Source organism: Dermacentor variabilis, chromosome 9 (genome assembly GCF_050947875.1).
Source record: "Dermacentor variabilis isolate Ectoservices chromosome 9, ASM5094787v1, whole genome shotgun sequence".
Lineage (NCBI taxonomy): Eukaryota > Metazoa > Arthropoda > Arachnida > Ixodida > Ixodidae > Dermacentor > Dermacentor variabilis.
The window spans coordinates 31,175,739-31,189,871 of NC_134576.1; the positions used below are offsets into that span (position 1 = coordinate 31,175,739).

The 14,133-nt window shown below is 45.2% G+C and overlaps 2 protein-coding genes across 2 annotated transcripts in view; one reads left to right on the top strand and one right to left on the bottom strand.

Annotated features, from left to right (window-relative positions):
* Nucleotides 1-1,333, bottom strand: part of LOC142592571 (quinone oxidoreductase-like) — a 39,125-nt gene extending 37,792 nt beyond the window's left edge. Inside the window, exon 1 of the mRNA XM_075704097.1 lies at nucleotides 1,108-1,333. Coding sequence (XP_075560212.1) covers nucleotides 1,108-1,200 — 93 coding nt within the window. The 5' untranslated portion in view covers nucleotides 1,201-1,333. The remainder of the gene's footprint in view (nucleotides 1-1,107) is intronic.
* A 157-nt stretch (nucleotides 1,334-1,490) lies between these two features.
* LOC142592570 (uncharacterized) overlaps nucleotides 1,491-14,133 on the top strand; it is a 163,499-nt gene continuing 150,856 nt past the window's right edge. Inside the window, exons 1-2 of the mRNA XM_075704096.1 lie at nucleotides 1,491-1,840; nucleotides 1,968-2,062. Of these exons, the coding sequence (XP_075560211.1) occupies nucleotides 1,978-2,062 (85 nt within the window). The 5' untranslated portion in view covers nucleotides 1,491-1,840; nucleotides 1,968-1,977. The remainder of the gene's footprint in view (nucleotides 1,841-1,967; nucleotides 2,063-14,133) is intronic.

Sequence of the window (14,133 nt, forward strand, 5' to 3'; positions counted from 1 at the left end):
GATGGTGAGCCCATAGAATGTATTGCACTTGCTGCAGACTTGCCAACTGCTGAAAGTATATCAGCAGACAGGATCGTAAAGCCACCCAAGCCAAAGTCAGCATCTAAGGGCAGCCTACAGACATGCATATATATATATATATGTATATATATATATATATATATGGCTGAACGGCATATTGCTCCTCCTCTCTTATACATCTCAGCTTTAAATTTTATTCCATCCCCGCACGAGCCACACCCCTTCAGTAAATTCGTTTTTACTACCAGTAGTCGAAGACCTGATGTACCAATTTTTATTTTTATTCAAACTGCTTCCCTTGCGGCATAAAACGTTTGGTACGTGCAAGTTATACATGTGGCTGATATAATTAAAAGCCTCAACAAAAATATTTATCCCGGAGCAACTCGATCGTAATAACTCGACCCGCGACAATCGATCAGACGAGAATACGCGTCGACCGACTCACATCATATAGCGCAAGTCAGAAACAGCTATATATAATATATATATATATATATATATATATATATATATATATATATATATATTATAGGTTTTTAATATTATTTCTGAGGGCATGAATTAATATACGCGCTGCACTAGCGAGGCGGACAAAACAACGCCAACCTTGGCGGCAGTCAATATACAGATGTATTAATTCGTTGCAATATATATCTGACGGTCGGCTCGAGTTCACTGGAAGCCGGGCTGTCAACATGTTTCTGTCCGATCGAGAGGAATCAACATTAAAACGATATTTTTCCAGCAAGTGGAACAACCCGTGCTCCAATAACTATTGTTTTGGCAGCCAGTATGCGTCGGCTTCAATAGATGACCTTGCCGCTCAGTAACTGCAGGCAAATGAATTCAAGCGGCAGAGTACCGGATGGCACAATGTTACGCGCGCTTACTCGAAAGATGCACCCATACAATGGCAAGTACGGTATCATTACGCTGGCTCATTAGCGTGATATCAGAGAGCAATAGCGCAGATGTTGTCCACCCATCTGCGTCAACTGCGCGAGTTGGTCGCATTTCGTGTTGTCTCGGTGCGACATCGTACGTAGGGCATTCAAATGCAGACGACGCGCGCGTGGACATTACCTTGCGTGGTTCCACTTCAGGAACCGGCACTTTCTCCGAAAGTTGAAGAACTTGAGGACCGCCTAATTTGTTTACTCGGATTGCTCGCATCATCTTCGTTGCCTCTGCAGCCCTCAGTAGATCGTCGAAAAGTAGTGCTCGATAGCTAGCTGACCTCGTTATATTGGCGCCGTAAAACGAAAATGATAACACAGGTCGGTTTCCGAGGCATGGACCGAGGCGTCAGAAATACTAGACTTTTTATTTTTATTTTCTCATGGTATTCAACGCACTGTCACAGCGTACACATCTCGCGCAGTTAGCAAAATATGTGTTGTTACTTTTAGTTCAACTCTTGATTTGTTAGGTCGCGTTACTTGTTTCTTACTTCTGCAGTTACTAAACTCTTCCATAAGCCACCGCAAGTCGAAACAAGTCAGGCTCAGAGAGGCTCTTGCGGTTGTTGTTTTGGCTTTTTTGAAGTCGCGCCAAATTTGTTACGGGTACATTTGCAATTGCAGTTTATTTCGCGCGCGAGCGAGTCTGCGCAAGTGCACGGCGTGCTAGGCATAGGCAAATACCATTGCGCGTGAGCGCCTGCAAGCGTGCCACCCAGTGCAGGGGAAGAAAAAATAAACAAAGGAACAAGTTTGAATTGTGGAAGTAACGGCGGTGTTTCCGTGCGACTGTTCAGTTACACCACATTTGATGCGCTTGATGCAACTCGTCTTTATCCCGTCACTTCACTAACAAGGTAAACGTAAAGACGCGCAATCGCGGGAAAAGTTTGACTGCCTAAACTCTTCGAAACTTTCGCACTTGCGCGGTGTGTTTGACGTTGGTGTATCGAACGCTGGTTTGTTTGATTGTGTTGGTTGCAGCTTGTGTGTCATGGAGCCAGCGCTGAAACGAGAGCTCAAGGGCCTCAAGGGACGCATCACCGGCATCCACTTCAGTCCGGATGACAAACAGATGGGTGAGCTCGCGATGAACTTCGTTTTCTTCAAGCGCCGGTTGCCTTCGTGCGCTGTTCGGTTGCGAGTGGGTATTGCCATGTTGAAAGACTCTGCATCAACATCTCTCGTCGTCAATTCATGAAATTTTACGTCTCGAACACACGTTTAAATACGTACGAGGGGCGTATTGTTCAATGCGTCGGATTAACGTTTGACGATCCGAAGTCTCGTTCGCGCGGGCACTTTAGCATTCCACCTGGTCCTGTTTTGTTTTGGCACCCTTATGAGTGCTCACATTTCATCGCACTTCTGCCCCACATGCGCCGCCTTGGCATGCGAGTATCGCTGGCTAAAAGACTGCCAGGGGCAACTTTGTACACTGCACAAATATATAAGAAAATGGACGAGTGTACGTTTAATGCTGGAGATATGGGGATTCGACACCAACCTGCGGAATATTTACCTTTCAGTCCACTTTCACATCGATTTATCTTATTAATTCGACTCGTCAATTAAAAATGTGACGATTAATATCCCCTATGCTCTCTCTAGCTTCATTGTCTGTTGCTTGTATAGTTTTGATTAACAAAGAAATTAAGTCCCGAAGATTATTCTTCTCTGCCAATAACTTTATTGTTGTAAAGCACGAAACTGCTCAGGAAGGGACGCCGCGGTGGAGTGCTTCAAAGTAATTCAAACCACCTGGTGGTCTTTAACATGCATCTACATCCAAGTACGCAAGCGATTTATTTCTACCTGATTTTTTTTTTTCATTTCATTCCCATTGAAATGCAGTCACTGTGGCCAGGATCGAACCCATGACCTTGTGATCAGTAACAGAGCTGCACATACGCTCGCAGCTATGGGCAGCTTATGAGAACCATTATATGCAGCCAGCAGCACAGTTTTACAGAGAGCGTGGCGGGGCCTGTAAACTATTGCACAATTTGCACCTCAGGTTTACAGCTGGGCACCATAGCTGTTATGACACAAAATTTGGCGTTTGCTGGCGAGCTCGAGGTTGTGGGCTGGATTCCTGGCCGCAGCAGCCACATGACATGCAGAAATACTCGTAACGTGGGTTGGGTTTGTATAACGAACTACAGGAGATCAAAATATTTTTTTAAAGATTTCGTTTCATTTATTAGTACCCGCAAAAACTGAAGGCATTACAGAGGGGAGCGGTAGAATTCAGGAATGCAGGAATAAGAGAAAATTCCTGGCTATGCAAGGTTGCAGGGGTAGCGCTAAGCTGACATGGGACGAAAGAAAGACACAACATGACGGACAAAGTGCTGACTTTCAATTGACAAATTTTATTTATGAACATGTTTATATGTGTGCCATTCCAACTGCACTCTATTCATGCGCAGGAAAAAGGGGGGGTGAAAGGAAAAAATTATCTTGCTGAGTGCACTGCAATAGTTGTGAAGTGAAAACACACACACGAAGACCACATAAAACAAGAACTGCAGATTTTTGTTTCAAAGCGAAATATACAATGCTTATACAATTTCTCTCGCTACCGGTTCTTGGTGGCGAAACGTCACCTGCACTTTGGCTAATCCTGGGCGGCATGTGCAGATCTGACAGTGCGTTGCTTAATGTGATTGGGTTCTCATCCTTATGTTGTAAGCATGCGCCGTAAGGCGCTTGTTTGGACATCTGCCTGCCTGGCCTTTGTAGATGCATCTGCGAGTAAGAGGTATCTCGCATACCATCGCGCATGTGCATGCCGCATTCTTGGTGGTGTGTGTGGCCTGCAGGCCACGTGTGCACCGTTTTCACCCTGCAGGCATCTATCCACGTCCGCACACACCTGGCCTAACTTGTATTTCTTCGTTTTCCTAATAAATTCAATCATTTGAAAGTGGGCTCTTTGTCCGTCACATTGTGTCAGTCTTTCGTCTTGAGTCAGTTTAGCGCTACCTCTGCAACCATGAACAGCTACCAGCTCACAAAGTTTACTATGCTTCTCAGTGGTTATACAAGGTTCATTCGATTCGGCTACAATTCGTTAACTAGTTCAGGCATTGCTACACTTTACCATTTGTTTCAGCGGTGCATGCGTGGCATCCTCTTCATCATGCTGATCGTTTGAAAAAGTGCAGGTAAAGTTCAGGCCCAGTTTCTGAACCTTCTGCACTGCTGGGGATTATCATTGCTCATGGCCTGCAATGCTGAAGTAGCAAGCGATTTCTCCATCGCCATGGTAGCAAATACTACATGAAATAAGACAGTTCTGCTGAATGGTGTATTGACCTACATGACGCTGTTAATTGGCAGTGACGGTACCAATATTCACAAGAAAATTCAGTATTCATGTGTGGCCAAAGAATTTGTCCAGAGGCAGGCAGGAAAGGTGTTTAAATTTCAACTCAAAGTGGTTACTTACCGCCTGTTCACAATACCAAAGTATATAGTTTTTGCCCACTTCACTAGCTTACGTGCCAACACTGCAACCAGATTGTTATTTCTGCTCACTTTTGTTGTTAGAGTGCTCGCAAGAAGCCACTGTCCATCATGTTCCGTATGGCATGGCAGCCACAAACCTGACAAAACTGGGCATTCAATCATAGCACATACTGGGAAATGCTAGCAACAAAAGGTGCAAGATGCAAATGTGGCAGTAAAAGACTTGCACCACATCGGCACTTTTGCATGCACTTCCAGAAGGCCCTAGTATTGCACTGTGGCTGCTCTTCCGAACTGGCGCTCCCTAATCTTGGAACTGTGCAGTTTACTCACGGAAAAAGTGCTGGCAAATCAAACCAGCCAACTATGCTAGCTCATACATAACAAAAACAAACAATGTCTGACAAGTGACTGATCTGGCCAGGCAATTCCTGCCCCCTGAAGTCCATGGGATGAATATTAATCCATTGCCTTACCACTACAGTGCCCCTCATAATCCATTGTGCAGCTTCAAGGTATTAAATTTCAATTTAATATGTCCACATTTATTTTCTTGTCTACATGAGAATTTGTATATCTTACTAAATGTTTAGAAAGGTGATGTTACAGCATAGGCAACTAGAGTTACACTGACAGTTAAATGTGTAATAAAATGTGGTTAATGTACAAGAGACCATGTGTGACACATTTCAGAGAAGATTTTCAGACTATGTATGATGCAGGTTCAATTCTGCCCTACACTTGAGAAATGTTTAATGTTTTTTTGTCATTGAAGAGCAGCATATACCCGGTAACCAAGGTTGGTGTCAAAGAGGTTCACTGAAGGCCAGCACATACCCTGTAACCCAGGTTGTTGTCAAATAGGTTTGTTAAAGAGCAGCACACACCCAGTGACTCAAGTTGTTGTCAAATAGGTTCACTGAATACTGGCATATACCCAGTACCCCAGGTTGGTGTCAAGGAGGTTTGTTGAAGAGCAGCACACACCCACTGACCCAAGTTAGTGTCAGAAAGGTTCACTGAAGACCGGCATATACCCAGTACCCCAGGTTGGTGTCAAGGAGGTTTGTTGAAGAGCAGCACACACCCAATGACACAAGTTAGTGTCAGAAAGGTTCACTGAAGACCGGCATATACCCAGTACCCCAGGTTGGTGTCAAGGAGGTTTGTTGAAGAGCAGCACACACCCAATGACCCAAGTTAGTGTCAGAAAGGTTCACTGAAGACCGGCATATACCCAGTACCCCAGGTTGGTGTCAAGGAGGTTTGTTGAAGAGCAGCACACACCCAATGACCCAAGTTAGTGTCAGAAAGGTTCACTGAAGACCGGCATATACCCAGTACCCCAGGTTGGTGTCAAGGAGGTTTGTTGAAGAGCAGCACACACCCAATGACCCAAGTTAGTGTCAGAAAGGTTCACTGAAGACCGGCATATACCCAGTACCCCAGGTTGGTGTCAAGGAGGTTTGTTGAAGAGCAGCACGCACCCGATGACCCAAGTTAGTGTCAGAAAGGTTCACTGAACACTGGTATATACCCAGTACCCCTGGTTTGTGTCAAGGAGGTTTGTTGAAGAGCAGCACATACCCAATGACCCAAGTTAGTGTCAGAAAGGTTCACTGAACACTGGTATATACCCAGTACCCCTGGTTTGTGTCAAGGAGGTTTGTTGAAGAGCAGCACATACCCAGTGACCCAGGTTGGTGTCAGAGTGGTTTGTTGAAGAGCAGCACATACCCAGCGACTCAAGTTGTCAAAGAGGTTCACTGAAGACTGGCTACAGGAACGTCATTGCAAAATCCAACCAGTAACTGGTGGATACAATGCATCCATTGCGAATGGAGGAAATGATAACCACTTATCCTGAAGGTCTGGTCTACACAAGACTCGGATATTACCACAAAAGGAAATTTCTAGGCACTTTGTCACCCCACATAGCACGAATGAGTGCATCTACGCAAAGTCAATCATTGGCAAGCAGACATTTACTCCAATAACTGCCTACTTGGAGCCAGGGGCAGTATTTCATGTGCCAAGATTGGAAAATTTAACCTTCAACAACAGCTGATCCACACATTAACTGCGGTGATTTTAATGGCCATAACATAATTTGGGGCACTATGCGCACTTGTGGGCGAGAATATAGACTGGCTAATTTACTCGCGGATCATCGCATTAAATGATGGTAGCATTACTTGCCTGAAGGGGCCAAGAGTTATCAGCTGCATTGATCTATCCTTTGTTTCAGTCTTTTGTTCAAAGGTTTAGCTGGGGCACTGACTTTGAGACAAGGGGCAGTGACCACTACCCAATTCTGATATTGGCTTCTGGTTTGCAAATGCCTTCACTAAAAGTAAAAATGAAATGCACAGACTGGGATGCTTTTAGAGATACCTATAGCCGAGGTATTACAGCTGCAACTCGAGACGGCGAACTTGTGCTGACAGTAGCCCATTGTCTAAAGAAAACATTGCATACTACATTTCGGCACCGTAATATTCCTGCTAATTATGAAGACTGTGAGTACCTTTGCGCTATCCGAAGACGTGCGGAGCAAAAAGCACTTCGTACTAAGGATCTTGAAGATCTGCGTGCGTCTCGACGAGCACAGCGTCGAATAAGATGCTATCTCACGAAATTGTGTCGACAATGGTGGAGCGATTCCTGTGTGACACTGGATGTACTATTATTGGTGTGCTATTGGCATGGCTATTACCTGGCATGTCAGACTATTGCGGATACCAGTCCAGCAGCTATACCTTTTATCACGCTCTCATTACATGAAGGACTGTGAAACAAACTGCAGAAGAATACTGTAGGCTTATCTCTGGATCTGGGCATCGCAGTACATGGAGCATGTCTATGGCTGACAGACAACCTCCGCGAACATCTAAGGATGCTATGGACCTCCCCTTCACCATGGAAGAACTTTCAGCGACTATAGCTGATACCAACAAAAAGTATTCTCCTGGCCTCGGTGAAGTCAGCTACGAAACTATAGCGCACCTTTCCCGCCACTGCTATCTCCAACTGCTGGAAATGTACAATCCTTTGTGGACATGTGGTACAGTGCCTGCCGAATGGAAACTTGCTAAAATTGTACCTGTCATCAAGCCTGGGAAACAGCCGACCAGCTATGCATCTTTCCAACCTATCGCCCTGCTCAGCTGTCTTGGGAAACTAATGGAAAAAAATGATTAATAAGCAAATACATGGTTCCTTGAAATGCGAGGCATCTATCCCAAAGAAATAAATGGCTTTTAGTGGAATAGATCAGCACTAGACAATATAATATCCCCGATTTTCTCTGTAGAAGAGCATCTAACTATTGGGCATATACCATTCGTCGTCATCTTAAACATGAAAGCCGCCTTCAGTTCTGTTTTACATCACTCAGTTCTTGAGACCTTTGAAGCTGTAGGCCTTGGATGACACCTTTATACATGGCTATCCAACTATCTCGAAGGACAGCAGGTTTGTAGGGTAACTCCAGAAGGTCTGACATCTTGCTATGCTGTTGAAAAAGGAGTTCCACAAGGGGCAGTCCTTAGCCCTATACTATTCAACATCACACTCATTCACTTGAAAAAGAGTCTACCAACTGGGGTACATATCACGCTGTACACTGATGACATCTGTATATGGAGTGTGTCACAATCTCGCCGAGTAACTCGGCAGCGACTACAGCGAGTGCTTTTCAACATGTCATCGTATCTTGCATCGCGGGGGCTACATCTATCACCAGAGAAAAGCGTTGCTGTGGCTTTTACTCACAAGCGCATGGATGGCTACCCACTGGTACTTGGTGGGCAAGCCCTTCCCTGCGTACGGACACATTGCTTTCTTGGTGTCTTGATCGATCATAACCTCTCCTGGACACCGGAAGTTAAACTGTTATGGAGGAGAATCTCTAGCACATCCCAAATTATTATTCTTGCTGGACCCCGGTGGGGTAGCAACTGCCGGTCAATAGTGATGCTTTATAAGGCTTATGTTGATAACTTCCTGCACTATAGCATTGCTGTCCCCAACTAATAAAAAAAGCTTGGCAGCGGCACGTAACAGTAGCCTGCGTATTTGTCTTGATCTTCCGAAGGGGTCTTCTTGTATAGGGACAGTAGCCAAGGCCCACTGTTTGTCTTGACATGCTATGTGGTCAGGAAACCACCCACATAGATACAATGCATATGGTCCAAAACAAGAATCATTTCTTGAGAAATATCAAAATCCAAAACAATTCCAGATTTGGGCAAGTTGTTGGCGAAATTCCACTCACTATCTCCAAACAGGCACCACAGATCATGCCACTGCAGTTCCCTCCGTGGAGTTGTCTCCTCTACACATTCTAAAGTACATCCCTGTAATAGAGTCCAAGAAGAATATGCCTCAAGCCGCTATTTTGCAGACATTGCTGGCCATTGTAGTGAGAAGTGCTCCATTATGAAGCACATATTTACTGATGGCTCCTCTACATGACATAGTTTTTCCTGTGGTATATTCATGCCTTCCACAGACTAGACATTTTCATGGCATTTGTTGAAGGCCAGCACATACCTAGTAACTCAAGTTGTTGGCAAACAGGTTCGTTGAAGAGTAGCACATACTTAGCAGCTCAAGTTGTTGTCAAAGAGATACACTAAAGGTTAGCACGTACCCAATGATCCAAGTTGTTGTCAAAGAGATCCACTGAAGACTAGCACACACCCAGTGACCCAGGTTGGTGTCAAAGAGGTTTGTTGAAGGCCAGCACATACCCAGTAACTCAAGTTGTTGTCAAACAGGTTTGTTGAAAAGCAGCACATACTTAGCGGCTCAAGTTGTCAAAGAGGTACACTGAAGGCTAGCACATACCCAATGATCCAAGTTGGTGTCAAAGAGATTCACTGAAGGCTAGCACATACCCAATGATCCAAGTTGGTGTCAAAGAGATTCACTGAAGACTAGCATACACCCAGTGACCCACGTTGGTGTCAAAGAGGTTTGTTAAAGGCCAGCACATACCCAGTAACTCAGGTTGGTGTCAGAGGGGTTTGTTGAAGAGCAGCACATACCCAGCAACTCAAGTTGTTGTCAAACAGATTCGTTGAAGAGCAGCACATACCCACTGACTCAAGTTGTCAAAGAGATACACTAAAGGTTAGCATGTACCCAATGGTCCAAGTTGTTGTCAAAGAGATTCATTGAAGACTAGCACACACCCAGTGAACCAGGTTGGTGTCAAAGAGGTTTGTTAAGGCCAGCACATACCCAGTAACTCAAGTTGTTGTCAAACAGGTTTGTAGAAGAGCAGCACATACCCAGCAACTCAAGTTGTCAAACAGGTTTGTTGAAGAGCAGCACATACTTAGCGACTCAAGGTGTCAAAGAGATTCACTGAAGACTAGCACACACCCAGTGACCGAGGTTGGTGTCAAAGAGGTTTGTTGAAGGCCATACCCAGTAACCCAGGTTGGTGTAGAAGTGGTTTGTTAAAAAGCAGCACACACCCAGTGACTCAAGTTGTAAAAAAAATTCAATGAAGGCTAGCACATACCCAACTGGGTGTCTACCGACTGGGAAACCCGGGAATTCTCAGGGATATTGAGTAGTCTGGAAAAAGTCAGGGAGAACTCAGGGAATTTGTACTGCTATAAGGGAAAATTAGCGGTAATTTTGTTGAAAGGGTCGAAAGTCGCAGTAATGCTGGCTCGAGTAACAGACAGAATTGTAATGAATCGTCTTTGGCAGCCTGTCGAAGGATGGCGGAGTTTCCAGTGTACAGTCAACGACCGACTTTCCGGATGCCCGATAATTTGGACGGCTTCGCAGCACCACCACATGCCCCATAGATTCAATGTATCAGAACGTTTGAAATTTCGGACGCGAGAAATCTTCGCCGTCCGATTTTCCAGACTTTTTGCCGTGATCGCAGGTCCAAAACAGGCATTAATCAAAGCCACCACCGCTGCCGTTTTGATTATCTCACCGCCTCCAACCGGCGCTCTCACACGCAGTTCCACTGGCAGCCGTAGCCACCAAAGCGGCAACGCTAGACCTAGCTGCTTCGATGTTGCAGTGTTTTTTATTGGAAGAATTTGCTGCTGGGGGGTCAACAATGGCACTGACTCCGCCTTTGTGGTCCTCGCGATTGGCTTAGAAGTTTGGAAAGCATGGTGCGTTGCATAGTGCTGGTTTCTGAAAGTCAGCTTCGCCTCTTTACAGAAAAGTTACTTGGTGAAGCATAAAAAAAGTATTGCAGTGAAGCATGACAAGAGTAGGAAGGGGCTATTGTCACGGTACACAATATGTATTCCTTATACACGCGTGCATACGGTATCTCCTGTTGCAGTATGAGCACCGATATGCCTAATACATGTACCAACAGGCCTTCAGAGTGCTTTCGAATGTGCCTGTGCTGGTTTGAGCCCCTTAAGAGCAGTAAATAACGTGCATTTATTTTTTCCAACTGGCTCGGACATTTTCGCTGTCCCTAGGGAGTTCGAAAAATCGGACTGTGCAACTGACCAAGAAGATGCTTCGAATGGTCCGTGGGGTGAACGAGTGGCGGAAGGAGGACAAGAACAGAAGGGAGCTACATATTGAGGAATAAACAGGAAAGGAAGCGTACTGTCGCCGTTTTGAAGGAGCTTGAGCTAACAAAAAAAAAGTCTTGGCTAATGCCGAGATGCAGCTGTCCCTCATCCAAACGAAAATAAACTCTTTAAAGCAGGGAAACACAGCTCTGAGGCGTCGTATGCTGTCTGAGAGTATGTCAGGACAGTTGAGGTTGACTTACGAGCTGTTGAGAGAGAATCTCAATTGTGACAAAGTTTGGGCCTCATACCGCTGAGCTTGCTATCCGTTGATAGAAATAGCTCATATTCGAATATATTTGCTTCCCTATGCATTTCCTTTTTATTCGTATTTGAGGATGCCCGACTCTATTTGCAACTTTTTTCAAAGGCATCTTATTTGCTGTGCATTTTACTAACCCCTCCTTTCTATCCTATCTTTGAATAACATAAACACTACTCCTTAGTATTGAAACTGAATTAAGTCGTTCTTTTTAAAATTTTTTTCATAGTCTTATTAGAGAGTGACAGCATCGGGCAACGTGGTTTCAGCCTGTCTCGATATAAAATATAGTTCTACATCACTCAGGGAATTTTGCAAAGGCACTCATTGAAAACCTGGAAAACTCGGGGAATTTGGAAATGTCAACTTGGTAAACACCCTGACCCAATGATCCAAGTTGGTGTCAGAGGTTCACTGAAGACTAGCACACACCCAGTGACCCAGATTGGTGTCAAAGTGGTTTGTTAAAGATCAGCACATACCCAGTGACTCAAGTTGTTGTCAAAGAGGTTTGTTGAACAGGGTGTCTACCAACCGGGAAAACCGGGAAAACCGGGAATTCTCAGGGGTTTTGAGTAGTCTGGAAAAATCAGGGAAAACTCAGGGAATTTGGGCCTCTATCAGGGAAAATTAGCGCCAACTTTATTGAAAGGGTCGAAAGTCGCGGTAATGCTGGCTCGAGCAACAGACAGGAATCGTAATGAATCGTCTTTGACGCGCTGTCGTCGGCTGGAGGAGTTGCCAGTGTGCAGTCAACGACCGACTTTCCGGATTCCCGATAATTCGGATGGCTTCGCGGCACCGCCATGTAACCCATAGAGTCAACGTATCAGAACGTGTGAAATTTCGGACGCAAGAACTCTTCGCCGTCCGATTTTCCGGGCGTTTTGCCGTGACCGCGGGTCCGAAACGGCAATAATCAAAGGTACCACCGCTGCCGTTTTGATTACTTCGCCACCTCGGACCGGCACTCTCGCACGTAGATCCGCTGGCAGCCGTTGCCACCACTGCGGCAACGCTAGGCCTAGCTGCTTGGACGTTCGCTATGAAGCTTCTTGCCGTTGGATGCCGAGTTTTTTATTGAAAGAATTGGCTGCTGTCAGCAATGGCACGGACTCCGAATTTGTGGTCCTCTTGATTGGCTTAGGAACTTAGAAAACACGGTGCGTTGCATAATGCCGGTTCCCGAAAGTCAGCTTCGCCTCTGTACAGAAATGTTACATGGTGAAGCATACGCAGAAGTATTGCAGTGAAGCATAACAAGCGTGGGAAGGGGCTATTGGCACGGAACACAGTATGCATTCCTTAATTATACGCGCGTGCACCCTGTATTTCCTGTCACAGTACGAGCACCAATATGCCTAATACGTGTACCGGCAGGCCTTCAGAGCGCTTTCGAACGTGCCTGTCGCGGTTTGAGCCCCTAAGGGCAGTAAATGACACGCATAAATTTTTTTCCAACTGGCCGATTTTTCGAACGTTTTCCCGACCCCTAGGGAGTTCTAAAGATCGGTCGTGGACTGTGCAACTGGCCAAGATGGTCCTTGGGGTGAACGAGTGGCAGAAGGAGGACGAGAACAGAAATGATGTATGCATTGAGGAATAAAAACGGGAAAGGAAGCTTGCTGCCCCCGTTTTGAAGAAGTTTGAGCTCAAAAAACAAAATTTTGGCTGATGCCGAGATGCAGGTGTCCCTCATCCAAACCAAAATAAACTCTTTAAAGCAGTGAAACACAACACGCAGGCGTCGTGCGCGGGCTGAGAGTATGTCAGGACAGTTGAGGTTGACTTACGAGCGGTTGAGAGAGAATCTCAATTGTGACAGAGTTCGGGCCTTATACCACTGAGCTTGCTATCAGTTGACAGAAATAGCTCATATTCGAAAATAGTTGCTTCTGTATGCATCTTCTTTTTATTCGTGTTCGATTTGCAATTCTTTTTCGAGGACATTTTATTTTCTGTGCATTTTACTAACCCGTCCCTTCTATTCTCTTTTTGAATAACATAAACACTACTCCTTAGTATTCAAGTTGGATTAAGTCGCTTTTTTATTTTTTTTCATCTGCTTACTAAAGAGTGACAGCATCAGGCGATATGGTTTCAGCCCGTCTTGACATAAAACATAGTTCTGCTTCACTCAGGGAAGTGTGCAACGGCACTCAGGGAAAACCTGGAAAACTCAGGGAATTTGGAAATGTCAACTTGGTAGACACCCTGGTTGAAGAGCAGCACATACTTAGTGGCTCAAGTTGTTGTCAAAGAGATTCACTGAAGGCGCACAAACCCAGTGACTCAGGTTGCTGTCAAAGTGGTTTGTTAAGGAGCACCACATACCCAGTGACTCAAGTTGCTGCCAGAGAGGTTCATTGAAGAGCAGCACATACTTAAAGGGACACTAAAGTGAAAATTGATTTCTTCTGCATCAGTAAATTACCGTTCTACAACATCAAAAACGCCACTCTTACAACGATAAGACGTTTGGTAAGCCAGAAAAAGCTCAAGAACAAAATACAGGTGGTGACGCCTACTTATGTTCCCGCACCTGGGGGCTGTGACGTCTTGGATTTTGATGGCATCTTCTAGGGCATAGTAATTATATATAGTGGTACAGATTGACTACATTGTGTTCTAAAGAGATCGTAGCGAGCAGCTTCAGCTTCGAGCTCTCTGCATTTTCTATTTTATTTTCTGTGATCTCTGCAATCAGTGACAAGAAATGTGGGGGACGTTGTCCTCTGCAATGGGGGACCCACACCACGCCCAGCAGTTTCGTCCTGAACGGCCAGTTCATTATGCCGGTGACGTGAGTGACCGCTTCGACCCCAGCATGGTCCCGATTGAG